This window comes from Lepidochelys kempii, chromosome 14 (genome assembly GCF_965140265.1).
Source record: "Lepidochelys kempii isolate rLepKem1 chromosome 14, rLepKem1.hap2, whole genome shotgun sequence".
Taxonomy (NCBI): domain Eukaryota; kingdom Metazoa; phylum Chordata; order Testudines; family Cheloniidae; genus Lepidochelys; species Lepidochelys kempii.
The window spans coordinates 31,128,311-31,155,995 of NC_133269.1; the positions used below are offsets into that span (position 1 = coordinate 31,128,311).

At 51.9% G+C, this 27,685-nt stretch overlaps 1 protein-coding gene across 3 annotated transcripts; it reads right to left on the reverse strand.

Annotated features, from left to right (window-relative positions):
* Window positions 1-749: 749 nt before the first annotated feature.
* On the reverse strand, window positions 750-22,340 carry LOC140897667 (butyrophilin subfamily 1 member A1-like). 3 transcript variants are annotated; one of them, XM_073310571.1, is made up of 10 exons: window positions 22,210-22,333; window positions 15,609-15,739; window positions 14,392-14,733; window positions 13,034-13,315; window positions 11,693-11,809; window positions 8,825-8,845; window positions 7,560-7,580; window positions 7,451-7,477; window positions 6,712-6,789; window positions 750-2,112 (listed from the first exon to the last, which is right to left on the reverse strand). In XM_073310571.1, exons 2-10 carry the CDS (start codon window positions 15,688-15,690, stop codon window positions 2,015-2,017), a joined length of 1,068 nt encoding a protein of 355 aa, XP_073166672.1. In that variant the 5' UTR covers window positions 15,691-15,739; window positions 22,210-22,333; the 3' UTR covers window positions 750-2,014. The 3 variants fall into 3 exon arrangements, with proteins under 3 accessions (XP_073166672.1, XP_073166671.1, XP_073166669.1); XM_073310570.1 differs by lacking the exon at window positions 750-2,112 and having other exon boundaries at window positions 5,501-6,789; window positions 22,269-22,340; XM_073310568.1 differs by lacking the exon at window positions 750-2,112 and having other exon boundaries at window positions 5,501-6,789.
* Between the last annotated feature and the right edge of the window lie 5,345 nt (window positions 22,341-27,685).

Genomic DNA, 27,685 nt, shown 5'->3' on the forward strand with positions numbered 1-27,685 from the left:
GTGACTTCTGGGTACTCTTCTGGCTCTGTCAATCTGTTTCTTCACTTCAGCAGGTGTGTATTGTAGTTGTAAGAATGCTTGATAGAGAACTTGTAGGTGTTTGTCTCTGTCTGAGGGGTTGGAGCAAATGCGCTTCTATCATAGAGCTTGGCTGTAGATGATGGACCGTGTGGTGTGGTCTGGGTGAAAGCTGGAGGCATGTAGGTAGGAATAGCGGTCAGTAGGTTTCCGGTATAGGGTGGTGTTTATGTGACCATCGCTTATTAGCATAGTAGTGTCCAGGAAGTGGATCTCTTGTGTGGACTGGTCCAGGCTGAGGTTGATAGTGGGATGGAAATTGTTGAAATCATGGTGGAATTCCTCAAGGGCTTCTTTTCCATGGGTCCAGATGATGAAGATGTCATCAATATAGTGCAAGTAGAGTAGGGGTATTAGGGGACGAGAGCTGAGGAAGCGTTGTACTAAGTCAGCCATAAAAATGTTGTCATACTGTGGGGCCATGCAGGTACCCATAGCAGTGCCGCTGATTTGAAGGTATACATTGTCTCCAAATGTGAAATAGTTATGGGTGAGGACAAAGTCACAAAGTTCAGCCACCAGGTTTGCCGTGACATTATCGGGGATAGTGTTCCTGACGGCTTGTAGTCCATCTTTGTGTGGAATGTTGGTGTAGAGGGCTTCTACATCCATAGTGGCCAGGATGGTATTTTCAGGAAGATCACCGATGGATCGTAGTTTCCTCAGGAAGTCAGTGGTGTCTCGAAGATAGCTGGGAGTGCTGGTAGCGTAGGGCCTGAGGAGGGAGTCTACATAGCCAGACAATCCTACTGTCAGGGTGCCAATGCCTGAGATGATGGGGCGCCCAGGATTTCCAGGTTTATGGATCTTGGGTAGTAGATAGAATATCCCACGTCGGGGTTCCAGGGGTGTGTCTGTGCGGATTTGATCTTGTGCTTTTTCAGGGAGTATCTTGAGCAAATTCTGTAGTTTCTTTTGGTAACCCTCAGTGGGATCAGAGGGTAATGGCTTGTAGAAAGTGGTGTTGGAGAGCTGCCGAGTAGCCTCTTGTTCATATTCCGACCTATTCATGATGACAACAGCACCTCCTTTGTCAGCCTTTTTGATTATGATGTCAGAGTTGTTTCTGAGGCTGTGGATGGCATTGTATTCTGCACAGCTGAGGTTGTGGGGCAAGTGATGCTGCTTTTCCATTATTTCAGCCTGTGCACGTCGCTGGAAGCACTCTATGTAGAAGTCCAATCTGTTGTTTCAACCTTCAGGAGGAGTCCACCCAGAATCCTTCTTTTTGTAGTGTTGGTAGGAAGGTCTCTGTGGATTAGTATGTTGTTCAGAGGAGTGTTGGAAATATTCCTTGAGTCGGAGATGTCAGAAATAGGAGGGAAAAGTGAGAGCCAGCCACCCCATCTGCTCAGGCTGCATTTTGAATGTCTCCCCCTTCCATTTCCACCGACCCGTCTCCTGGCTGGGAGCAGTCAGTCTTGGGCATCACTCATTATCTTGGGGTCCTCTGGCGGGCCCAGGGAAAGGGGATTTCTGAGTACTCCCAAATTAGATGGGCAGATTGGAGGTATCAGGGCAGTGAATTCTCACACCCCTGGGGTGTGTAAATGGAGACTAGATCTTGTACTAGGTTTTAGCCCTGGGGCAATTTCTCTCCCCTCCGGGACCCCGGTCAATATCCTCAAGGCAGGCGCTATAGTGCTGGATGCACCTACCTTTCCCACTGTCCTGCAAAGCACCACCACACTCTCAGCTCCATTCCCTGTGGGCTGCCTCTGGAGCAGGGGCACGGGCAGCACCGCCCCCTTGGGATTGGATCCCGACGGCCCCTGCCCAGTGGAATTTTGAGCCTTTGCTGCAGCAATGGGCATGGTATCTCGCTCTCTTGGTGGCAATCTTGGGGCAGGGCTGGGATGGTGGAGGGTTGTGGGAAGGAGACGGCTGCTAGCTAGCAAGCTCCAGCTCACTTACAGAGCAAGCTTGGAAGCTCTGATCAGAGGGATGCTGACTCCAGTGGAGTGACGCTGATTGTCCCCAGCTGGGGATCTGGCCCCATTGATTCCAATGGAGCTACGGTCCATTGATCAGAGTCTAAAATAGAGAAAGAACAAGTCAAAAGTTACTTAGACAAGTTAGATGCCTTCAAATCACCAGGGCCTGATGAAATGCATCCTAGAATACTCAAGGAGCTGACTGAGGCGATATCTGAGCCATTAGCAATTATCTTTGAAAAGTCATGGAAGATGGGAGACATTCCAGAAGACTGGAAAAGGGCAAATATAATGTCCATCTATAAAATGGGAAATAAGGACAACCTGGGGAATTACAGACCAGTCAGCTTAACTTCTGCAATCGGAAAGATAATGGAGCAAATAATTAAGCAATCAATTTGCAAACACCTAGAAGATAAAAAGGTGATAAATAACAGTTATCATGGATTTGTCAAGAACAAATCATGTCAAACCAACCTGATAGCTTTCTTTGAGAGGGTAACAAGCCTTGTGGATAGGGGGGAAGCGGTAGAAGTGGTATATCTTGACTTTAGTAAGGCTTTTGGTACTGTCTCTCATAACCTTCTCATAAACAAACTAGGGAAATACAACCTAGATGGAGCTACGACAAGGTGGGTGCATAACTGTTTGGAAAATCGTTCCCAGAAAGTAGTTATCCGTGGTTCACAGTCATGCTGGAAAAGCATAATGAGTGGGGTCCCGCAGGGATCAGTTCTGGGTCCGGTTCTGTTCAATATCTTCATAAATGATTTAGATAATGGCATAGAGAGTACACTTATAAAGTTTGCAGACAATACCAAGCTGGGATGGGTTGCAAGTGCTTTGGAGGATAGGATTAAAATTCAAAATGATCTGGACAAACTGGAGAAATGGTCTGAAGTAAATAGAATGAAATTCATTAAGGACAAATGCGAAGTACTCAATTTAGGAAGGAACAATCATTTGCACACATACAAAATGGGAAATGACTGCCTAGGAAGGAGTACTGCAGAAAGGGATCTGGGGGTCATAGTGGATCACAAGCTAAATATAAGTCAACAGTGTAAATGCTGTTGCAAAAAAGGCAAACATCATTATCAGGAGTATTGTAAGCAAGATATGAGAAGTAATTCTTCCGTTCTACTCCGCGCTGATTAGGCCTCAACTGGAGTATTGTGTCCAGTTCTGGGCACCACATTTCAGGAAAGATGTGGACAAATTGGAGAAAGTCCAGAGAACAAAAATGATGAAACATAGGTAAACATGACCTATGAGGGAAGATTGAAAAAATTGGATTTCTTTAGTCTGGAGAAGAGAAGACTGAGAGGGGACATGATAACAGTTTTGAAGTACATAAAAGGTTGTTACAAGGAGGAAGGAGAAAAATTGTTCTTAACCTCTGAGAATAGGACAAGAACCAATGGGCTTAAATTGCAGCGACTGTCAGGGTGGTTAAGCACTGGAATAAATTGCCTAGGGAGGCTGTGGAGTCTCCATCATTGGGGATTTTTAAGAGCAGGTTGGACAAACACCTGTCAGGGATGGTCTAGATCAGTGGTTCCCAAACTTGTTCCGCCACTTGTGCAGGGAAAGCCCCCGGTGGGCCGGGCCCATTTGTTTACCTGCTGCATCCGCAGGGAGCCGTGATCGCTCGAACCTGCGGATGCAGCAGGTAAACAAACCAGCTGGGCCCGCCGGGGGCTTTCCCTGCACAAGTGGCGGAACAAGTTTGGGAACCACTGGTCTAGATCATATTTAGTCCTGCCATGGGTGCAGGGGACTGGATGACCTCTCGAGGTTCCTTCCAGTTCTCTGATTTTATGACCCCAGCTGGGGATCTGGCCCCATGACTCCAATGGAGCTATAGCCCACTGACACCGGCTGTAGCCCCATTGACTTCAGCTACATTGGAATACAAGCCCCACTGCATGGCTGAAGCTGGCCTGGGTCAGCTGAGTCAGGCTCACAGGGCTTGGCTTTGGAGGTTAAACGTTGCTGTGTAGATGTTCAGGCTTGGATTGGCGTCCTGGCTCTGGGATCCTCCCTGCTTGCATGGTCCCAGGGGCCAGGCTCCAGCCCCCGCCTGAACGTCTACACAGCAACTTTTAGCTCCACAGCCTGAGCCCCACAAGTGTGAGTCAGCTGCTCTGGGCCAGCCGTGGGTCTTTTATTCCAGTGTAGATGTCCCTTGGTGGGCCTCACTCCATGGCTGGGCTAGTACAACCCATGACTGGGAATGTTTCAACCCACCCAAAAAGGTGTCGTCGTTGATGTTTTCCATGGGGAATTTTGGAATGAAGCCCTTTTCCTGTTGTGTTGAATGGCGGTTTTCATTTGGGTTTGTAAAATATTTTAGACTTTTGGGGGGGTGGTTCTTCCCAGGTTTCACCACCTCTCTTGCCACTGAATGTAAGAGCCCAAACGACTCACTTAAAACTTTCTTTGATTATCTTTCCACTGTCTTTTTGCAGACAGCATCTAGCATCACAGGGTCTGGTCTGTGTCAGGGGCTCCTAGGCACTGCCATGCTACAAACACAGCCATAAATATAATCACGTAATAGCTGGGCGGCAGGGGTGTTCTTTATCTTTGTCAATTCTGTACCAAACTTCTCCAGCTTTGGAAAAGTGACAGAGCAGCAAAAAGAAGAGAGAAACTGAGTGCAGACCCGCTGCAGTCTGGGTACTGAATCCCGTTACCTGGGCACCTGGCCAGCATTCCCGCTAATTTTTCCCAGCCATGTGTGGAATGAATTTTGTTATGTGCACCAATATGAAGGTGATGTGTGACACATCACCTCCATATTGGTGCAGATAACAAAATTCATGTGGCTGGGGTAGGGCCAAGGGGTTTGGAGTGTGGGAGGGGGCTCAGGGCTGGGACAGAGAGTTGGGTACAAGGGGTGCGGGCTCTGGGGTGGGGTTGGAGATGAGGGGTTTGGAGGGTTCTCTGGGCTGGGATCGAGGGGTATGGAGGGTGGGAGGGGGATCAGGGCTGGGGCAGGGGGTTGTGGCACGGGGAGAGGCTCAGGGGTGCAGGCACTGGGCAGCGCTTACCTCAAGCGGCTCCCGGAAGCAGCAGCATGTTCCTTCTCTGGCTCCTACCCAGAGGCATGGCTAGGCAGCTCTGCATACTGCCCTGTCCGCAGGCACTGCCCCTGAAGCTCCCATTGGTTGTGGTTCCCAGCCAACAGGAGCTGCAGGGGGCAGCACTTGGGGCGGGGGCAGTATTAAGAGTGGAGCCTCCTGACTGCCTCTACACATAGGAGCTGGAGGGGGGCCATGCTGCTGCTTCTGGAAGCTGTGTGGAGCAGCCCCCGACCCTGCTCACTGGCTGGAGTGCGACAAGCCTCAGACCCCGCACCACAGTGGGAGATCGAGGCCCGGATTAAAACAGCTGGTGGACTGGATCCAGCCCTGTGGTAGAGACTTGTCCATGCTTCAGGGACTCATGCACCTCAGCCAGGATTTGCAGTGACACTCACATAGCATTGTCCAAAGAAGTCGGGTTTATTGGTCAGCTGGACACAGCCTAAGAAGTCCTTAGGCTAGCACAGAGAACTGAACATTAAAGCATAGACCTTTCTGGTCAGCCAAGAGCCCAGCCAAGCTGTAGTGAACCCCCATGGTCAAGTTCCATTTGTCTCCCCTCTGACCTCTTTAGTCAGACATCAGGTGAGCAGCCAACTTATACCCACACCTCCCCACTCTTCAGTCCTCTGTTCTCCAGCTGGTGGATGTTGCTCAGCTCCCTGCAGAGACGGAATCCATCTCCCTCTGGGTCCTTGGATGGTAGGTGCCAATGTCCTGGTGATTGGATTTGCCATGGTCTTCCCAGATACTCCACTGGTATGTGGACTGAGGCCCAGACAGCCGGGCGATACCCACACCTATGTCTCTTAGCCTGCCCTGAGAGCAAATAGCCTTTTTCCCCCACTGGGTAACAATGCAACATGGAGGGGAAACTGAAGTACAAAAAGGTGTCATAAAAATATCACAGACGATTTCCACTTTGTCAGAGGGGGATGTTACCTTGTGTGTGTGATGAAATTTGCGTGTGATGAAATTTGCTTTTCTTTTTTGAAGAACAGGTTTATTTCCATTCATATAGTGTGAAAACTGCCTTTCAGCAAGGGATCCTCACTAATAAAACATGGCCAACAGCCCATACTGACACAACATGCGTCTTCCCCCCCCACCCCAATTGTGGTGGCTGGTGTGATGCATTGGCAGGTTTGCATGTGCAGAGATCTGGCTGGGAGAGGCTCAGGAACATAGTCTAAGGGAGGTCCCTACAGACCAGACCCAGAAGAATGGGTAGATCTTCCCCGTAAAGAGGGCAGTGAAGGCATGGAGGGGGGCCATGGTGTCAGAATCATAGAAGCACACAACCCCTCCTTCATAGTCCAGATACACTCTGATCTTGCCAGGGCTCTGCAGCAGGTCCAGTGGGCTCCATTCTGCAGTGACTACCCGGTATTGGCCCCTGGAGAGCTGGATGGCCCACGTGCCTTGCTTGGGGCTGAAATTGAACCATCCCTTCCTGCTGACAGACTCCCTGGTGACACCCAGAGCCCAGCCCCCTGTGCTGGCCACCTCCACATCCCAGTAATGTGTCCCCAACTCATAGCCATCGGAGCCCAGCACACACGAGTAAACGTCGAATCTCCCCAGGCCATTAGGCAGTGATTGTCTTGTACCTATGTTCTTTAGGCTTTTCCTGTCTGCAGACAGCTCCAGACTGGGGTGAGCTGTTCTTGGGTCCAGGGTCACGTCCGCTAGAGACAGACAGATGCGGGACGGGGGGTGGGGACAGTTTCAGGGAAGGCAGTTTGCTCATTTCAAAGACTTAAATTGGTACAGCTGGAGAATGAGACGTTTTAAAGCAAAACTCCAGCAAAAGCTGGGAGTCAGGGAGAAACATCGCCTAGGAGCACGGTGCACCCTGCTTAAACCACGACTCTCCATGCCCCTCCCAGAGCTGGGACAGAACCCAGGAGTCCTGACTCCCAGCCCCCACTTTCCCATATCTATTAGACACCTCCCCCCTCCCATGGCCAATGTTAGAACCCAGGAGTCCTGACTCCCAGCTGCCCACCCATAACCCACTAGACCCCACTCCCCTCCCAGAGTTGGGGATAGAGCCCAGGAGTCCTGACTCCCAGTTGCCCACCCATAACCCACTAGACCCCACTTCCCTCCCAGAGTTGGGGATAGAACCCAGGAGTCCTGACTCCCAGTTGCCCACCCATAACCCACTAGACCCCACTTCCCTCCCAGAGTTGGGGATGGAGCCCAGGAGTCCTGATTCCCAGCCCCCACTTTTTCTTAACTACTAGACTCCTCTCCCCTCCCACAGCCAATCTTAGAACCCAGGAGTCCTGACTCCTAGTTGCCCACCCATATCCTGCTAGACTTAACTCTCCATTTTGGATTTACCGGCTTTGAGAAATGCTTCTTTCCAACCTGAAATGAGAAGAGAACATTAGGCCAGGGCAGAGCTGCCTAGCTAAGTTACATATAGTCTAGAGATCAAATCCACACTCACTTGGTCTACCGTGGCTTCCCTCTGTGGACACAAAGAGACAGCACGTTATCAGGGGCCTGGGTTCCAAACCTGTTCATTTCTCGCTCTGGGCCCAGCATTAAACCCACCCCGCTGGGAGAACCAATGCTCAGAGATACCCGGGGCAGCCAAGGTCTGCCCACCTCCCTTGTCCCATCAGAAGAACCTCCTCGACCCAAACAAAACCTTCAGTTCCGGATTCGAGCCTTTTTGAACTTATTTTTGTATACTTGAAATTCAAGGCAGTTCTGAGAGGAAAAATCCACGCGGATCACATCAGGAAGTATCAGGGGGTAGCTGTGTTAGTCTGTACCTGTGCTGCGCAGCGTCGCTGCCTGTCCTGGTGCAGCCGTGCCGCCAGCCATCGGTGCTCCTGTGCAGCACAGTAAGGGGGCAGGGAGCTGGGGGGTGGGGGGTTGGATAGAGGGCAGGGGAATTCGGGGGTTGGTCAGGGGCTGGGGGTGTGGATGGGGTCAGGGCGGTCAGAAGGCGGGGAACAGGGGTTCCAGGGGGGGCAGTCAGGAAGGAGAGGAGGGGTTGGATGGGGCGGCGGGGGGCAGTCAGAGACAGGGGTTCCGGGGGTGGTCAGGGGACAGGGAGCATGGGGGGTGGATAGGCAGGGGTCCCAGGGGTGGCAGTCAGGAAGGAGGGGGGGTTGCATGGGGCGGTGGGGGACAGTTAGGGGTGGGGGGTCCGGGATCGGTCAGGGAAAAGGGGTGGTTGGATGGGACAGGGGTCCCAGGGGGCAGTCAGGAAGGAGAGGGGGGGTTGAATGGGGCGGGAGGTCCGGGGATGGACAGGGGACAGAGACCGGGGGTGTGTGGATGGGGCAGGGGTCCCCGGGGGCCGTCAGAGAATGGGAGGGTTGGATGGGGCAGAAGTCCCGGGGGGCCGTCAGGGGGCGAGAAGCAGAGGGGGTGGTCAGATAGAGGGTGGGGGCCGGGCCATGCCTGGCTGTTTGGGGAGGCACAGCCTCCCCTAACTGACCCTCCATACAATTTTAGAAACCTGATGCGGCCCTCAGGCCAAAAAGTTTGCCCGCCCCTGCCCTAGGGGACCCACTCACTGCCTCTCTGGGTGTAATACCCCAGCCCCAGATTTTCTAGGGCTTTTGCCTTCCCCGAGCCACTTGCGCCGGTGCCACCAGAAACCTCGCCGGGTGGAGCCTGATTCAAAGGAGTCATTACCCAGTCTGAGCTAACACGGCCCAACCCCCTGGAATGGCTGACAGTGAAGAAGAAACTTACTTAGCAGTGTGTACATGGCACCTGTAAAACAAACGGAGAAACACATTCACCGACAGGGCACTGGCCACCTGAGGGTGCTGTTAACTCTCAAGACAGCAGGGACCATCTCTTCCGGGGTGTCTGTGCAGCGCCCGACACAAGGGGGCACAGATCTCAGGAGGGGTATCTAGAGGCTACTGTGGTACGCACATAGGTGATGACTGGGGGTGCTCCGGGGCTCAAGCGCCCACGGAAAAAAAATATACCCACAGACCGTGGCCCTGCCCTGAGGCCCCACCCGCACTCCACCCCAAGGCCCTGCCCCCCACTTGGTCTCTTCCCCCGTGGCCCCGCCTGTGCTGCACCTCTTCCTGCCTCCCCACTCGCTCCCCTCCGCACTCTCCCCCCGTCACTTGCCCTCATGGCAGGAGAGCAGACAGGCGTGGGCGGGAGGCATTTGGGGGCGGAGAGGAGTGAGTGGCGGTAGGCAGGCGGGCTGACACTCGGGGGAGGGGCGGAAAGGAGCGAGTGTGGGTGGGAGGCACTTGGGGGTGAAGAGGAGCGAGCAGTGGGTGGGTGGGCAGGGGGACACTTGGGGAGGGGCGGAGAGGAGTGAATGCAGGTGGGAGGCACTCGGGGTGGAGAGGAGCGAGCAGTGGGTGGGTGGATGGCGGGGACGCTCAGGGGAGGGGGGTGGAGAGGAGTGAACGCAGGTGGGAGGCACTCGGGGTGGAGAGGAGTGAGTGGCAGGCAGGAAATACTCAGGGGAGGGGATGGAAAGGAGTGAGCAGGAAGTGCTTAGGGGCAGAGAGGAGTGAGCGGTGGTGGGTGGATGTGGGGGAAACAAAAGGTGCTCGGGGTAGGGGGCGGAGAGGAGCGAGCGGCGGGTGGGCGGACACTTGGGAGGGGCGGAGAGGAGCGAGTGCAGGCAGGAGGCACTTGGGGGTGGAGAGGAGCAAGTGGTGGGCAGGCAGGGGGACACTTGGGGAGGGGCGGAGAGGAGCGAGCAGTGGGTGGGTGGGCAGGGGGACACTTGGGGGAGGGGCGGAGAGGAGTGAGCGTGGGCAGGAGATACTCAGGGCGGAGAGGAGCGAGCAGTGGGTGGGCGGGCAGGGGGACACTTGGGGAGGGGCGGAGAGGAGTGAACGCAGGTGGGAGGCACTCGGGGGTGGAGAGGAGCGAGCAGCGGGTGGGTGGGCAGGGGGACACTTGGGGAGGGGCGGAGAGGAGTGAGCGTGGGCAGGAGGTACTCGGGGCAGAGTGGAGTGAGCAGTGGGTGGGCGGGCAGGGGGACACTTGGGGAGGGGCGGAGAGGAGCGAGCAGTGGGTGGGCGGGCAGGGGGACATTTGGGGGAGGGGCGGAGAGGAGTGAGCGTGGGCAGGAGGTACTCGGGGCGGAGTGGAGTGAGCGTGGGCAGGAGGTACTCGGGGCGGAGAGGAGCGAGCAGTGGGTGGGCGGGCAGGGGGACACTTGGGGAGGGGCGGAGAGGAGCGAGCGCGGGCAGGAGGTACTCGGGGCGGAGAGGAGCGAGCAGTGGGTGGGCGGGCAGGGGGACACTTGGGGAGGGGTGGAGAGGAGCGAGCGCGGGCAGCAGGCACTTGGGGGTGGAGAGGAGCAAGTGGCAGGAGGGCAGGGGGACACTCGGTGGAGGGGGTGGAGAGGAGTGGGTGGGAGGTGCTCAGGGGTGGAGAGGAGCGAGCGGTGGGTGAGTGGACAGAGGGATACTCAGGGGAGGGGGCAGAGAGGAGTGGGCTGGAGACTCTCGGGGGAGGGGGGCGGAGAGGAGTGAGCGCGGGTGGGAGATACTCAGGGATGGAAAGGAGGAGCACCGTGTGGGTGGCAGGGGGGAAGCACTCCGGGGAGGGGGCAGAGAGGAGGCACTTGGAGGCTGAGAGGAGTGAGCGGTGGTGGGTGGATGGGGGGACACGGGGGAGGAGGTGGAGAGGAGCGGGCATAGGCTGGAGGCTCTTGGGGGTGGAGAAGAGAGAGTGGCGGGTGGGCAGGGGGACAGTCGGGGGAGGGGGCGGAGAAGAGTGGGCAGGAGGCACTTGCGGGTGGAGAGGAGTGAGCAGCAGGCTGGCGGATACTCGAGGGAGGGGGTGGAGAGGAGTGGGTGGGAGGTGCTCGGGGGAGGGGCGGAGAGGAGCGAGCGGCAGGTGGGCTGACATTAGGGGGCGGGGCGGAGAGTAGCCAGCGCAAGCGGGAGGCGCTCAGGGGCGGAGAGGAGCGAGCGGTGGGTGGGCGGGCAGGGGGTCACTAGGGGGAGGGGGCGGAGAGGAGTGGGTGGGAAGCGCTTGGGGGAGGGGGCGGAGAGGAGCGAGTAGCAGATGGGTGGACATTCGGGGAAGGGGAAGAGATGAGCGAGCGTGTGTGGGAAGTGCTCAGGGGCGGAGAGGAGCAAGCAGTGGCTGGGTGGCCAGGGGGACACTTGGGGGAGGGGGTGGAGAGGAACAGGCAGGGGGACTTAGGGGATGGTGGAGACGAGTGGGCAGGAGGTGCTCGGGGGAAGGTATGAAGAGGAACGGGGGGGCGGGGGGTCTTGGAGGTGGGACAGAGTGGGGGCGGGTCCTCAGGGCAGAGAGGGGGTGGAGCATCCACCAACAAAAACAAAAGTCAGTGCCTTTGGGTACACACAAGGAAAATACTGATAACGGAAGGGCTGGGAAACGTTATAACATTTGACACCCAAGTGAAGATTAATTTCTTTTCCTCTCTTAACATGAATTACCGGCAATGGGAAAAATATGCCCAGGTAGAAAGAGGGAGGGTCAAATCATGTGAGCATCCAAGGATCTATGTGGTCTACAGCACCAAGGACCTGCAGATCTATTGAAGGATGTCTCGTTTCTTTCTTTCTGGTGGCAAAGGGGTTAAACAGGAGGCTTTACCTTTCTCTTTGTGAATCCTCCATAGGTAGAGGGAAGCCAAGGGGAGGAAGCAAACGCATATCGTCAGGATGAGATAGAGGGGGACCCGCCAAGAGGAAACTCTGGGGAAGAAAGTGTCTGCAGGGGAAGAGAAGAACACAGGTTAACTCTCATGACCCCTTCTGCCCCATGCAGATGTGACACAAAATAATTAACAAACCTAGTAACAGATGGTGGGACCCTTTTAGCTCCTTTGTGATAGACAGAAAAGGCCGGAATCAGTTTTTTTGTTAATATTTATTCCCTGAGATTGTTTGTTAACATTAGAAATATCGGCAAACTGATTGGAAAATGGACTTTCCATTCCACCGGAAATTTCGATATATCAAAATTTGATGGTGTTCCTGGTTGGAATGGACGGTGAAATGTCGGAAAGAAAATTTTAAAAAATCCAGTTCTGAGCCCTCAGAATGTTTCATTTCAATGACGTCAAACCATTTTGGTTTTGGTAATGTCAAAAGGTTACAATACAAACTATTAAATACAAATATATCCTATGGGTTTAATATAAAATATATAAATATACTCTAATCTAGTAGAGTATGAATATGCCAATATAATATCAAAGTCCAAACAAACTGAATCCAAAGGATGACGCTGAAATGAAACATTTTGACATTTTTGGAACAAAATGAGAATGTTGAAATGATTCGATTTGACTAATTCCAGTCAAATATCTGGTTGAAATAGACACATTCCCAGTAAAAGTTTGCTTCCAACAAAAATGCATCTGCCTTGAACATTTTCAAGCCAGCTCTAATCAGGATATTCCACTATTATTATTTATTATTCATATGACCTCGGGTCCCTAGCCATGGACCAGGAACCTCCTGTGCTAGGGGCTGGACAAACTCGGGAACCAAAAGACGGTCTCTACCCCAACAGCTGACAATCTAAGAATAAGACAGGACAAAACAGATGGATAAGACAGATGTGGAATACAATGGAACAATGAGACAACAGTGGTCAGCATGATAGATGAGGGTCCCAGGGCTCCAGCAGCCTAACTGAGCTCAGGGTCCTGTTGTGCTGGGCGCTGCCCAGACACACAGTGACCAAGATCAGGGCCCTGTCACGCCAAGCACTGCCCAGACACACAGCGACCAAGATCGGGGCCCCGTCATGCCAGATGCTGCCCAGACACACAGCGACCGAGATCAAGGCCCTGTTGTGCCAGGCGCTGCACTGATACGCAGTAAGAGATTGCCCCTGCCATAAAGTTCTCACTATCTATAAATGCCATTCTCCACCAGTGGAGATCTGGCTCCAGCTCTGTGTTTCCTTGTTCCATCAGCAGCTCACCGGAAATGAAAATGGCCGATACTTTCTCTGGGCCGGGCAAGCCAGGGCTGAGGGCGCAGGTCAGTGCTGGATCCGAGCTCTTGGTCATCACCATGGTGCTGGAGACGTTGAATAAGCCATTGTCACTTCGCAGTTTCTGTTCGGACTCGGGACTCAGGATTTTTTTATGGCTGTTTCTCCAGAGCACATTGGGCTCCGGGTACCACCCTGCAGAGAGACATGTGACCGAGACCCCCTTGTCCTTGTACACACTGACGTGGAGGAGAGGATCCGAGCCAGAGTCTGGGGGAAACAAATCAACAGGAATTCTCCCTTGATTTCATTCTCTCCTCATTCCTTCTGGTCACACCAGGGCCTGGTTCCCCTCTCGCTCACCCCTGTGTAAGTTAGTTTACCCAAGAGAAGACTTAGAGTCACAGAAATGTAGGGCTGGATAGTATCTTGAGAGGTCATCATGTCCAGCCCCCTGCGCTGAGACAGAACCAAGCAAACCTTGACCATCCCTGACAGGTGTTTGTCCAACTGTTCTTACAACTCTCCAGTGATGGGGTTTCCGCAGCCTCCCTTGGAGCCTGGTTCAGAGCTTAACTCCCCTTAGAGTTACAAAGTTTTCCCTAATATCTCACCTTAATCTCCCTTGCTACAGATTAAGCCCATTACTTCTTGTCCTACCTTCAGTGGCCATGGCTAACACTTGATCCCTGTCCTCTTTGTAACAGCCCTTCACGTATCTGAAGGCTGTTATCAGGTCCCCCTCGGTCTTCTCTTCTGAAGATCAGACATGCCCTGTTCTTTCAACCTTTCCTCCTAGGGCTGGATTTCTAAATCTTTGATTGTTTTGTTGCTCTCCTCTGGTCTCTCCCCAGCTTGTCCACGGTTTTGCGGCGCCCTGAACTGGACACAGGCCTCCAGCTGATACCTCACCAGCGCCACAGAGAACGGGACTGTTACCTCCCGTGGCTTACAACACTTCTCTTGCTGGGCTCTACCCAAGGAAGAGTTTCTCAGGGTAGAAGGCTCCTCAGACACAAGGAGAGGGTGAGCCGATGACTGGGCACTGGAGCTGAGACATCCACACTGGAAATAGGGGGCACATATCTGCCATTGCAGCGCGTCCTCTATGGAAGGAGGCTCTGCTGGGCTGTGGTGGAGCCCACATACCTCGGGGTCCTTACATGCAGCCTGGATGTCTCTGCCCCACAGACTCTGCTCTGGGCTGGACGGAGGAGTCACTGGGGGAAGTTTTCTGGCCTGTGACTGCAGCAGGCTGCGTGGGAAGGTCCCCACCGCCAGCCACCCCTCCCTATCACAGAGCTGCGCAGGCTGAATCCGGCTCTCCCCACCCCAGGATCACTCACTCATCAGGCGGAGCTCCAACGCAGCAACGCTGAAGTAGGTGTCAGACTGGAAGTCACAGAGGTAGTGTCCTTCGTCCCGCAGGGTGAGGTTCCAGATCCGCAGGGCCAGGCTACCACTCTGGATCCCATCCCGCAGGAGCTCTGCCCTGCCCCGGTACCTCTCACCCTGCACCTCGCTCCCGTCCGGCAGGTACACGTGGACATCCTGGCCTAGCTGGGGCCGGCTCCATTTCACCTGCATGGCCTGGGCACTGAGTGCGGGGGAGAGGTGGCAGGGCAGCAGCACGGTGCCCCCCAGTGGAGCAGAGAGGGGACCGGCGGGAACCAGAACCTGGAAACTCACTGGGGAAAGGGGCAGAGAGACAAGCCTGGGGTCAGAGGGGACTGGCGGGAAGTGGTTTTGCCTCTCACACAACTCAGACCCCAGACCTGCCACCCCAGCGGATCCTGGAGAGAGGGGCTCAGGGAGAGCTGTGAGCAAGAGGGGGAGGGGTAGAGTGGGGGGAAGGAGGCAGGGAGGGAGGGATGGTGTGTATGTGGAGGCCAAGGTGAAGGGGTGTGTGTATGGGAAATGAAGGAGTGGATGGATGGAGGGGTGTGTATGGGGATGGATGTGGGGGGATTGATGGGGGGATGGATGCGGGTGGATGGATAGAGGGGTGTGTATGGGGATGGATGGAGGCTTGTGTGTATGGGGATGGATGTTGGGAGATGGATGGAGGGGTGTATGGGGATGGATGTGGGGAGATGGATGGGTGGATGGATGGATAGATGGATGGATGTGGGTAGATAGAGGGGTATATATGGGAATGGATGTGGGGTGTGTCTATGGGGATGGATGTGGGGGATGGATGGTGGGGTGTGTATGGGGATGGATGTGGGGGGATGGATGGAGAGGTATGTATGGAGATGGATGTGGGTGGATGGATGGAGAGATGGATGGATGTGGGTGGATAGAGGAGTGTATATGGGGATGAATGTGGGGGATGGATAGAGGAGTGTGTATGGGGATGGATGTGGGGGGGATGGGAGGAGGGATGGACAGAGACTCCATTTGTCACATGTTACTGTGCATATGAGTGAGCACTAGATCCTGCGCTCTTACCCCCGAGCCTGGTGCATTACCAGGGCAGTCACCCCAGACTGTCCCCGCCATACGTGAGAGCCAGCTGGGGCCCTGTGACCACCCAGCACTGTTAAGGACAAAGCCTCCTTACCGGTCGCTGCAGCCTGAACGTGCAGGAGGAGGATGGCTGAGAGCAGGGCAGCACTGCAGTGTGGGCGACGGGCTCCCAGCATCTGGCAGGGCGGCTCTTCCTGGCCTCAGGGCTGGACAGAAGCCAATGAACTAAAGGGAAACCAAGGAGACAAGGGATGAGAAGGGGAATAGCTGCTCACCCAAAGACCTCCTTCTTGTGCCAGTGGGAACCAGGAGGGCAGTTCATCCCACAAGGGAAAGCTGCTGCACGGGGATCCCACACAAGCACTGGGCATGTGTCCCTTTGGGCTCCGCTTCATGGAATAGGATAATAGCCTGCTATTGCCACCACCTGGAGGAGCTACTCCTTCAGCTCCAGCAAATGAGGCTCCTGCTACGAGCAATGAAGGCCGGGGGGGTCAAACCCCACAGTCCACTTACATGCTGGGGGATGCTGGACAGCCGTGCTGGGCAGGCAGCATGTCTGGGACTACGGGCTGCATGTTTCAAAGAAGCAGAAAGGAATCAGGGGCCTGAGCGGAAAAGTGGGTGGGAAGTTTGTGGGGAGGGACGCCTTTTCCATAGAAAAAAGCAGTTTAATCATAACTGAAATATTTTGCAGGAACGTTGGTTTAACGGTGAAATCCTAGCGGATCTTAAACATAAAAAAGAAGCTTACAAGAAGTGGAAGGTTGGACATATGACCAGGGAAGAGTATAAAGATATTGCTCGGGCATGTAGGAATGAAATCAGGAGGGCCAAATCGCACCTGGAGCTGCAGCTAGCTAGAGATGTCAAGAGTAACAAGAAGGGTTTCTTCAGGTATGTTGGCAACAAGAAGAAAGCCAAGGAAAGTGTGGGCCCCTTAATGAATGAGGGAGGCAACCTAGTGACGGAGGATGTGGAAAAAGCTAATGTACTCAATGCTTTTTTTGCCTCTGTCTTCACGAACAAGGTCAGCTCCCAGACTACTGCACTAGGCAGCACAGCATGGGGGAATAGATGGCCAGCCCTCTGTGGAGAAAGAGGTGGTTAGGGACTATTTAGAAAAGCTGGACGTGCACAAGTCCATGGGCTGGACGAGTTGCATCTGAGAGTGCTAAAGGAATTGGCGGCTGTGATTGCAGAGCCATTGGCCATTATCTTTGAAAACTCGTGGTGAACGGGGGAAGTCCCGAATGACTGGAAAAAGGCTAATGTAGTGCCAATCTTTAAAAAAGGGAAGAAGGAGGATCCTGGGAACTACAGGCCAGTCAGCCTCACCTCAGTCCCCGGAAAAATCATGGAGCAGGTCCTCAAAGAATCAATCCTGAAGCACTTACATGAGAGGAAAGTGATCAGGAACAGTCAGCATGGATTCACCAAGGGAAGGTCATGCCTGACTAATCTAATCACCTTCTATGATGAGATTACTGGTTCTGTGGATGAAGGGAAAGCAGTGGATGTACTGTTTCTTGACTTTAGCAAAGCTTTTGACACGGTCTCCCACAGTATTCTTGTCAGCATGTTAAAGAAGTATGGGCTGGATAAATGCACTATAAGGTGGGTAGAAAGTTGGCTAGATTGTCGGGCTCAATGGGTAGTGATCAATGGCTCCATGTCTAGTTGGCAGCCGGTATCAAGTGGAGTGCCCCAGGGGTCGGTCCTGGGGCCGGTTTTGTTCAATATCTTCATAAATGATCTGGAGGATGGTGTGGATTGCACTCTCAGCAAATTTGCGGATGATACTAAACTGGGAGGAGTGGTAGATACGCTGGAGGGCAGGGATAGGATACACAGGGACCTAGACAAATTGGAGGATTGGGCCAAAAGAAATCTGATGAGGTTCAATAAGGATAAGTGCAGGGTCCTGCACTTAGGACGGAAGAACCCAATGCACAGCTACAGACTAGGGACCGAATGGCTAGGCAGCAGTTCTGCGGAAAAGGACCTAGGGGTGACAGTGGATGAGAAGCTGGATATGAGTCAGCAGTGTGCCCTTGTTGCCAAGAAGGCCAATGGCATTTTGGGATGTATAAGTAGGGGCATAGCGAGCAGATCGAGGGACGTGATCGTCCCCCTCTATTCGACATTGGTGAGGCCTCATCTGGAGTACTGTGTCCAGTTTTGGGCCCCACACTACAAGAAGGATGTGGATAAATTGGAGAGAGTCCAGCGAAGGGCAACAAAAATGATTAGGGGTCTGGAACACATGACTTATGAGGAGAGGCTGAGGGAACTGGGATTGTTTAGTCTGCAGAAGAGAAGAATGAGGGGGGATTTGATAGCTGCTTTCAACTACCTGAGAGGTGGTTCCAGAGAGGATGGTTCTAGACTATTCTCAGTGGTAGAAGAGGACAGGACAAGGAGTAATGGTCTCAAGTTGCAGTGGGGGAGGTTTAGGTTGGATATTAGGAAAAACTTTTTCACTAGGAGGGTGGTGAAACACTGGAATGCGTTACCTAGGGAGGTGGTAGAATCTCCTTCCTTAGAAGTTTTTAAGGTCAGGCTTGACAAAGCCCTGGCTGGGATGATTTAATTGGGGATTGGTCCTGCTTTGAGCATGGGGTTGGACTAGATGACCTCCTGAGGTCCCTTCCAACCCTGATATTCTATGATTCTATGATTCTACGTCAACATGTCAAATACTGCCTTGGAAATGTTTTGTTTCAATTAATTTCACTATGACTTTTATCACATTAAAGTCTGAAATCAAATATATATTATTTAATATTCCATATAATGCACAGTATTTAATAATGTATATCATATACAGATTAATAAATGTAATATATTATAAAATAATACTTATATAGGCTTGGGACAATTCAATTTTTGCTTTTATAATTTCGATGGATGAAATCAAAGTTCCTTTTAAGCATTTTTTTTCAGTTTTTATCGATTTAACTTTTCACAGTTGTGCCAAATCATGGGTTTAAACATTTTTCCCCATTTTTATTTATTTTAATTTTCACAGCAATGGGAAATTATTGGGGACGGGGTCAGATAATTATTTAACGACAGTAGGCACTGAGATATAGCAAGTGAACACTTTATAACTGGTAAAACACAAACTGTTCACATCACTTGGCAAAACATACAAAGTAAGCATGTTTAAATAACTCTAATAAGTTCTCAAGCAGCAGTATTCTTATTTTGCCTATCTGCAAATTTCCAGTATCATCGAGGGAAATATTTTTTCATAAGTGTGTGTGTGTTTAGTGAATCGACGTTTACTGACATTTACAGTTACAAATCAAATCCTTCTGAGCCTACTTAGCATTTATTATAATAATCAATGTAATATGCACTATATATTAGTCAATATAATATAATCTAGACCATAGTATACATATCATAATAAATCTAACAATATTTATAATAGTCAATTTAATATACAATAGGACACTCTAAATGAAACAAATTGAAACAATAAGGTTGAAATGAACCAGTTTACATCCCAAATGCAGGCATTTGTATAGAAAAGAAATGATGAACGAAACAAAATATTTCAACAGTCCCACATCGAGATTTTGCAGAATTTTCATTTCATGGGGATTTTGGGGCAGGGGAGAAATGGGGGGTGTCACACCAGTTTAGATCAGAAACATTATTCAGCCTGTCAGAATTCCCCATGGAAAGGAAATTCTGGCTCCCGAACCAGCCCCACCGCATGGCCTGTCAGCGTGCCCAGATTTCAGGAAGGGCTAAGCCAGGCCTGATGCTGGACGGCCTTTTGTGCTGGAGTGGCTGCAGAGTTTTGAAGGCACACGGGGCCCAGGAGCCATGGATAGAACAAATCTGCTGTGTGGGGCTGTGTTTGGGGCCATGATTCTCAACCCTTGTGTGGGCAGAGCGTGGTATCGTGAAGGCTGAGTATCTGTGGGATGAACAGACAGACACAGAGGTGAATATAGGGTTGCACAGACAGGCAGAGGGTGCATGGGATGCACAGAGAGGTAGAGGGGTGTATGGGATGCATAGACAGACAGAGAGAGGTTGTATGGGATGAACAGACAGACAGATTGGTGAGTGGGATGCACAGACAGAGAGGTGTATGGGATACGCAGATGGACAGAGGTTGTACGGGATGCAAGTTAGACAGAGGGTGTTTGGGATGCACAGACAGACAGAGGGGTGTTTGGGATGTGCAGACAGGCAGAGGGTGTTTGGGATGTGCAGACAGGCAGAGGGTGTTTGGGATGCGCAGACAGGCAGAGGGGTGTTTGGGATGCGCAGACAGGCAGAGGGTGTTTGGGATGCGCAGACAGGCAGAGGGGTGTTTGGGATGCGCAGACAGGCAGAGGGGTGTTTGGGATGCACGGACAGGCAGATGGGTGTTTGGGATGCACGGACAGGCAGAGGGGTGTTTGGGATGCACAAATAGACAAAGGGTGTATGGGAAGCACAGAAGGGGTGTTTCAGATGCACAGACAAACACGGGGGTATATGGGATGAACAGAAAGACAGAGGGGTGCATGGGCTGTAAAGACACACACAGGCTGTATGGGATGCACAGGCAGGAAGAGCGTGTATGGGATGCACAGACAAACAGAGGGATGTGCAGACAGACAGAAGGGTATATGTGATGCACAGACAGCGGGGAGTATGGGATGCACGGACAGACATAGGGGTGTAGATGGTGCACAGACAGAGGGGTGTATTCAATGCACAGACAGGGACAGGGTGTATTGGATGTAAAGACGGACAAACTGGTGTATGGGATGCACAGACAGAGGAATGTTTGGGATGCACAGACAGGGGTGTGTGTGGGATGAACAGACGGACAGAGGGTGTTTGGGATGTACAGACAGAAAGACGGTGTATGGGATGCACAGACAGGCAGAGGGGTGTATGGGATGCAGAGACAGGAAGAGGGTGTATAGGATGTACAGACGGACAAATGGGTGTAAGGGATGCACAGACAGAGGGCATATGGGATACACAGAGAGGCAGAAGGTGTATGAGATATAAAGACAGAGAGAGGATGTCTGGGATGCACAGACAGACAGAGAGTTGTATGGGATGCACAGACAGACATAGAGTGTATAGGATGCACAGACAGATAGAGGGTGTATGGGATGCACAGACGGGGGTGTATTCAGTGCAGAGACAGGGAAAGAGTGTATGGGATATACATGCAGACAGAGGGGTGTATGGGATGCACAGAGAGAGGTCATATGGGATGCACAGAGAGAGGGCGTATGGGATGCACAGACGGATACAGGGTTGGATAGGATATACATACAGACAGAGGATGTTTGGTATGCACAGACAGAGGGTTGTATGGAATGCACAGAGAGAGGGGTGTATTCGATGCACAGACAGGAACTAGGTGCACGGGATGTACAGACCGACAGAGGGTATCTGGGATGCACAGACAGATAGAGGGTGTATGGGATGCACAGACAGAGGGGTGTATTCAATTAACAGACAGGGACAGGGTGTATGGGGTGTAAAGATGGACAGGGGGGTGTTTGGGATGCACAGACAGAGGGGAGTTTCAGATGCACAGACAGAGGGGTGTTTGGGATGCACAGACAGAAAGAGGGTTGTATGGGATGCATAGGCAGAGGGGAGTATGGGATGCACAGATGGAGGGGAATATGGGATGTACAGACAGACAGAGGGGTGTATGGGATGCACAGAGAGGCAGAGGGTGTATGGGATGCACAGACGGGGGGTGTATTCGATACAGAGACAGGGACAGGGTGTATGGGACGTGCAGATGGACAGAGGGGTATCTGGGATGCACAGTCATACAGAGGGTTGTATGGGATATACATGCAGACAGAGGGGTGTATGGAATGCACAGATGGATAGAGGGTTGGATAGGATATACATACAGACAGAGAATGTTTGGTATGCACAGACAGAGGGTTGTATGGAATGCACAGAGAGAGGGGTGTATTCGATGCACAGACAGGGACTCGGTGCATGGGATGCACAGACTGACAGAGGGTGTCTGGGATGCACAGACAGACAGAGGGGTGTATGGGATGAACAGATGGACAGAGGGGTGTATTCAATTAACAAACAGGGACAGGGTGTATGGGATGTAAAGATGGACAGGGGGGTGTTTGGGATGCAGAGAGAGAGGGGTGTTTCAAATGCACAGATAGAGGGGTGTTTGGGATTCACATACAGAAAGATGGTTGTATGGGATGCATAGGCAGAGGGGAGTATAGGATGCACAGACAGGGTGTATGGGATTCACAGACAGACAGACGGGTGTATGGGATGCACAGACAGTATCAGGAGTGATCCAGGAGTCCCTCTCGGCACCTGCAGCCCCTGGCAGTGCAGTGGAGCTGATCCCCTAGTGCGTGAGAGGGTGCGCCCAGTCCCCCACTGCCACTCTTGGCCAGGCCTAGCTCTGGGGCGATTATTGTCTGCAGCCACTCCGAGGGCCCAGGACTCCCAGTTCAGCCAGTTGTCTTCCATCCCTGTGAACCGGGTGGAGGATTTCCCATCATATGCACCTGCTGAGCCTGTCCTGAAAGTGGGCTCCAGCCTCAGCAAATGCCCTCAGGGGTGGAACGCAACTGGGCCGTGGCAGTCCTGCCCTCCTCTCTCGCTCCCCCCAGTTTAAATGAGGAGTAACCCACTGGAGTCCTTGGGGCTGGTTCTCCCGCACTCACCTGGTGTAAATCAGGAGTAACCCCACTGGAGTCCCTGGGGCTGGTTCTCCCGCACTCACCTCGCACAGATCAGGAGCAACCCCACTGCAGTTCCTGGGGCGGTTCCCCTCTGGTTACAAATGTAACTTTCGCTTTCGCTTTCCTTAGCCTCTGCTGCCCCCCAGTGGCTATTTCCCCGCATTTTGAGTCTCTGCCACAGACTGCCTGGATCACCTTGGGCAAGGTCCCTGAATGCTCTGTGCGGACAGTGCACGCTCCCTGCCCCACAGGGGGTGTGGTGAGTGAACACACCTTTTGGTAAGAGGTGTTCAGATACTACAGTGAAAAAAGCAAAGACACAATGACCTGCGTTAGTGTGGATCCCAGCATTCAAAACATGTGGGAAGAACAACCATCTTGGGCCAGTAACATCATACAATATGTCTTGGCCCTATGGGAGAAGCTTGACACCCTGGGCTCATTTGCCAGGGAGAACCTTCTACAGACCCAGAGCACCCAGGACTCAGCCTATAATTAAGGGTATGATTTTGTCACAGAGATCACGGGCTTCTGTGACTTTAATGGACCTCAATGACTTCTTTGGCTTCAGCCCCCTGCTTGGCCCCGCTGCAGGAGTAGTAGTGGGGTTGGAGTAGTGGCTGGTGGTCAGCCACCAGGGCTGGGGCAGAGGCCGGGGCAGAGGCTGGGGCTGAAGCAGTGGCCAGCAGTCTGTCACTGGGGCTGGAGCAGCGGCTAGAGCTAGGACTAGAGCAGTAGCTGGGGATGAGTATAGGGATGGAGGAGCTGAAGGAACTAGGCCGGAGCAGCAGCTGGGGCTAGGTCAGCCCCCCAGGGCTCGGTGGGCCCAGGCTGGAGCAGTCCCCATGTTTGTCCGTGATAAAACCTTAACCTTACCTATCATTAAAGGGTTGGCCTCCAGGAGTTCCAACCCAGCAATCATGTTCTCTTGTTATTACCCAGCTCCAAATCAAAACTCCCAGCCCGCTGGGAAGGGCCCCATGAGGTGGTGTGCTGAGTGAAGCAGGTGAGTTATGAAATCTGACAACCAGACAAGTGACAGGCACACGTGAATCTTTTAAAACCATGGAAAGCCCAAGGAAGTCTACTAATTGCCCCCTACGCACCTGAACCCCAATTAGGCCTGCAGGTTGTCGAAGACTCGGAGCCAGGGATGGTCAAGACTGGAAACACCCTCACCCCAAACCAGAGAACCCAGGCTCGACAGGTGATCACCACCTTCTCTTCCATGTTTTCTACCTACTTTGGATGGACCCATTTAATATCCCATAACAGTCAGATGGAACCAGGGCTTAAAGTCAGAGAAAACCCTCGACAATTTTCCTTGAAGTTGAGGGAAACCATGAAGTGAGAACTCCAATCAGTGCTAGAACTGGGAGTAATCAAAGAATCATGCAGCAACTGGAAAGGCCCTGTAATGTTGCTCCTCAAGCCTGGTGGGACCACCTGGTCATGTATCAATTTCCAGAAGCTCAATGCAGTCTCAAAATTTGATGCGTACCTGATGCCTTATGTTGATGAACTTCTTGACCAGCAAGGGGAAGCAGAGTACATCACTACTCTGGATCTGACAAAGGGGTGATGGCAGATCCCCCTCACAGAATCCAGGGAAAAGACAGCTTTTTCCGTCCCCTTTCAGTTCTGGACAATGCACTTTGGGTTGCATGGGGCTCTGGAAACATTCCAGCGGCTAGCAGACCGGATCCTCCAATCCCATAGCCAATATGCTGCCATATACCTAGACGATGTTGCAGGTATCTACAGTCGAAACTGGCAGGACCACCTAGAGCATGTGATGGCCATGTTACAATCCCTCCAGGAGGCTGGCCTGACAGCAAATCCTGCTGAATGTCACTTGGGCAAGGATGAAACAACCTGCCTCGGGTACACTTTAGGAAAAGGTACGGTGCAACCCTTGGTCAATAAGGTTCAGGCCCTCCAGACGTGCCATGCCCCTTCCTTGAGGAAACAGGTACACCAGTTTTTAGGACTAGCTTGGTTTCTACTGCTGATTTATTCTGGTTTTCTCAACCGTTGTGGCCCCTCTCACTTATCTGCTCTAGAACAGCAGCCCAAACATGATCCAGTGGACCAAAGCTTGTGAGGAGGCTTTTCAAGCCCTGAAGAACCCGTCTTGCACAGCCCCGATTTCACCGAGTTCCTGCTACAGACTGATGCATCGGATGTGGGTCTAGGAGCCATTTTGTCCCAGGTGGTGTGAGGTGGCGACCCTCTTGCCAAATTCCAAGTCTCCTGGAATAGTAGGGGGTTAGGGAAGCAGCACAGTCTCTTAAGGACTGTACACTGAATGCCACTATATCCAGCGCTATGGCCTTTCCCAACGGTGTTAAGCCGGCCATTATCTGCATCAGACCCCATCGGGTTAAATAATTCTCGGGGTTTTCATTGGGCTCCTGGGTTGTGGCTACAGCTGGTGCTGTAAAATTGCCCCTGTCTATTTGCTCTCCAAAAAGTCCCATTAGAGTCAATATGCTGTTATTCTCATCGACTCTAATCCTATCTAGGACCCGCCAAATCTCTGAAGCCACACAGACGCCCATCAAGCGGCGGACTTCAATGGCGTTCAGCTCTTCCCTTATAGCAAGCAAAAACACATTAGAACACCATCCAGAGAAATTGTCCTTTTTTAGGGGTCCCAAACTAACAGCCATGCTTTTAAGTCAGGCTGATACAGGGACAGTGGTAACAGTTGTACTTCCCCCTCCCTCTGCGGGTGTTGTGACTATAGTTCGTCGTATGGCTGTGACAGGGTTTTGTTCAATAGGTTTCAATCCCTGGGGCTCATCCCATATATCTCCATTCCAAGCTTTACTACGGTCCCATTCTCCCTCCCATTCGGGGACCTCACTATCTTGGGCTTGGCCCCATTCTCCTACTGTCACAGCCGCTACTTGGTGGGTGGCAAACCCCAATTTTGTTTTAAGATGCTTAATAATAGATTCACAGTGGTTGTGATGGGCAGGGGCTCAACCTTGTTCTAATGTTAATTTCTTTTTCATTCCCTACAAAACCTGATTCTCTCTTTGTATTTTATCTTTTCCCTCTATTTGTTAAGATAATCCCCTCTCTTTTATTTTAACTTCTCTTAGGGTATCTTTGGGAATGTCTAACTGGCTTTGAACTCCAGCGGCCAGTATTTTCCATTTATCAGTTTCTCCTTCAGATACATCAATTTTCTCATGCAGTGCAGCGTGCTCCTCCTGGCAGCTAGCCAAGCGAAGGAATGCCTCATTGCATGCTTCTCACAATAGCCAGATTGCAGTCGAGTCTCTTTTTATCGGGGTCGATGGCCTGTAGACCAACAGATATTTTGCCAATCTATCTTCCAAAACAGCTATAGTATGGACATCAGCTAATGCTTGTTCAGTCCATGAGCTCTGCCCAAACTTTTCCAAAATTGTCTTAAAAGAAGTCATTTCCTGTATGAATGGTAGTTTTTTCTGCGCTTCTTGAGCTTTGTCCTTAGGGGACTCCTTTCGCCTAAACATATTTCTTTATAAATCTCTTTTACCTCTATAACACTTCTGTGCCCATGCTCGTGCTGGGACTTACACAATACAAAAGTCTATACCTACTAAAAACTCTGCCTGACAGAGCAGGAGGGGGAAATGCTGGATATGAGTCAGCAGTGTGCCCTTGTTGCCAAGAAGGCCAATGGCATTTTGGGATGTATAAGTAGGGGCATAGCGAGCAGATCGAGGGACGTGATCGTTCCCCTCTATTCGACATTGGTGAGGCCTCATCTGGAGTACTGTGTCCAGTTTTGGGCCCCACACTACAAGAAGGATGTGGATAAATTGGAGAGAGTCCAGCGAAGGGCAACAAAAATGATTAGGGGTCTAGAACACATGACTTATGAGGAGAGGCTGAGGGAGCTGGGATTGTTTAGCCTGCAGAAGAGAAGAATGAGGGGGGATTTGATAGCTGCTTTCAACTACCTGAAAGGGGGTTCCAAAGAGGATGGCTCTAGACTGTTCTCAATGGTAGCAGATGACAGAACGAGGCGTAATGGTCTCAAGTTGCAGTGGGGGAGGTTTAGATTGGATATTAGGAAAAACTTTTTCACTAAGAGGGTGGTGAAACACTGGAATGCGTTACCTAGGGAGGTGGTAGAATCTCCTTCCTTAGAGGTTTTTAAGGTCAGGCTTAACAAAGCCCTGGCTGGGATGATTTAACTGGGAATTGGTCCTGCTTCGAGCAGGGGATTGGACTAGATGACCTTCAGGGGTCCCTTCCAACCCTGATATTCTATGATTCTATGATTCTATAAGTCACTTTTTTCAAGTTGTCCTACATAAACCCCATATTTTGGTTTAAACAAATGGATGTGCTTATCACAGGACTCCAGTCTCTGGGGCTTTTACAAAATCAAACACCAAATACCGTGAGATGCATGACAAAGATCAGGGGAGTTGCCAACAGTGGGAATGAGGAATATTTGCCTAAGTCACAGGGAACTAATTGTAGGGAATCCTCTAATTAATGCATCGTTAGGCTCTTTAGCTCTTCCCCCTGTGGAGGTAGAGGGCATGGGTACCCCAGGAACATCAGTGGTCTTGTGCCTGAAGGTACCTCTCCCCTTGACAACCCTCCACTCCCCACCCATTGCACTTCATGCAATTCTGCTGCAGGGCAGCACAACGGGAAGCATGCAATGCAATCATTCTCATGTCTTTCCGTCCATTCTTGGTCCTGTAAGGACACTGAAGTGCCAGGCCTTCAGCAGCTGCAGTTAGAGCGAGAGGGTCTCACACTCTTGTGCATCAGGCCACGTTTATAGAGCCCTGTGCGAGTACAACATTTGTTTCTGCACACGATCCACGGCTACGAAGCGGATCTCTGCAGATTTGCAGGGCGCTGCCCATTTATACCTGGATTTAGGAGCCGAACTCTGGGCATTATTTTGCAAAACCTGCTCAAGACTTTTAGAGCTTTTTCGAAGCAAACCATGGCGTTTTTTAAACCCCCGATGAAGGGTTAATGTCTAGCTATTCCACCTGGAAGCAGGCGGGGCACACCCTGACTGTTTCCTAGGAGCAATGCACACATTGCTCTATCCAAGGACAAGGGCTAGATATGAACCCTGAGAACTTGATTGTTTGGACAGCAACTGTGGGAGGTTTCTTTAGCCTGGGCTCAAGGCCTGAGAACCAGGATTGTAGTAGATAGAGGATGGTAACTAAGCATATGAATCAACGTCATACATTCCTTTGTGTAGCAGTGTGTAATGCTTAGGGGGAGAAATATAATAAAAGGAGAAGGTGGAAGGCAGGGGGGGCAGAACAGCCCATCTCCGCTGACCAGCCTGTTTGCTTGCATAAAGCTGTGTTCTGTCTCATCACTGAACCGCAACACCCCGACATTCCATGACTGAGCAAAACATCTCCAGGAACATCAACAATGCTGGCTCGAAGAGAGGTAGGACTCTTCTTAAACA

Bases quoted from the DNA above. Each gene is read 5' to 3' on its own strand.
- LOC140897667 (XM_073310570.1), bottom strand. From the start codon at position 15,690: ATGCTGGGAGCCCGTCGCCCACACTGCAGTGCTGCCCTGCTCTCAGCC. The intron at 13,316-14,391 runs GTGAGTGATCCT...TGTTTCCCCCAG, and splicing joins GTTGGAGCTCCGCCTGATGA to ACTCTGGCTCGGATCCTCTC. The intron at 6,790-7,450 runs GTAAATCCAAAA...GTCTGTCTCTAG, and splicing joins AGAAGCATTTCTCAAAGCCG to CGGACGTGACCCTGGACCCA.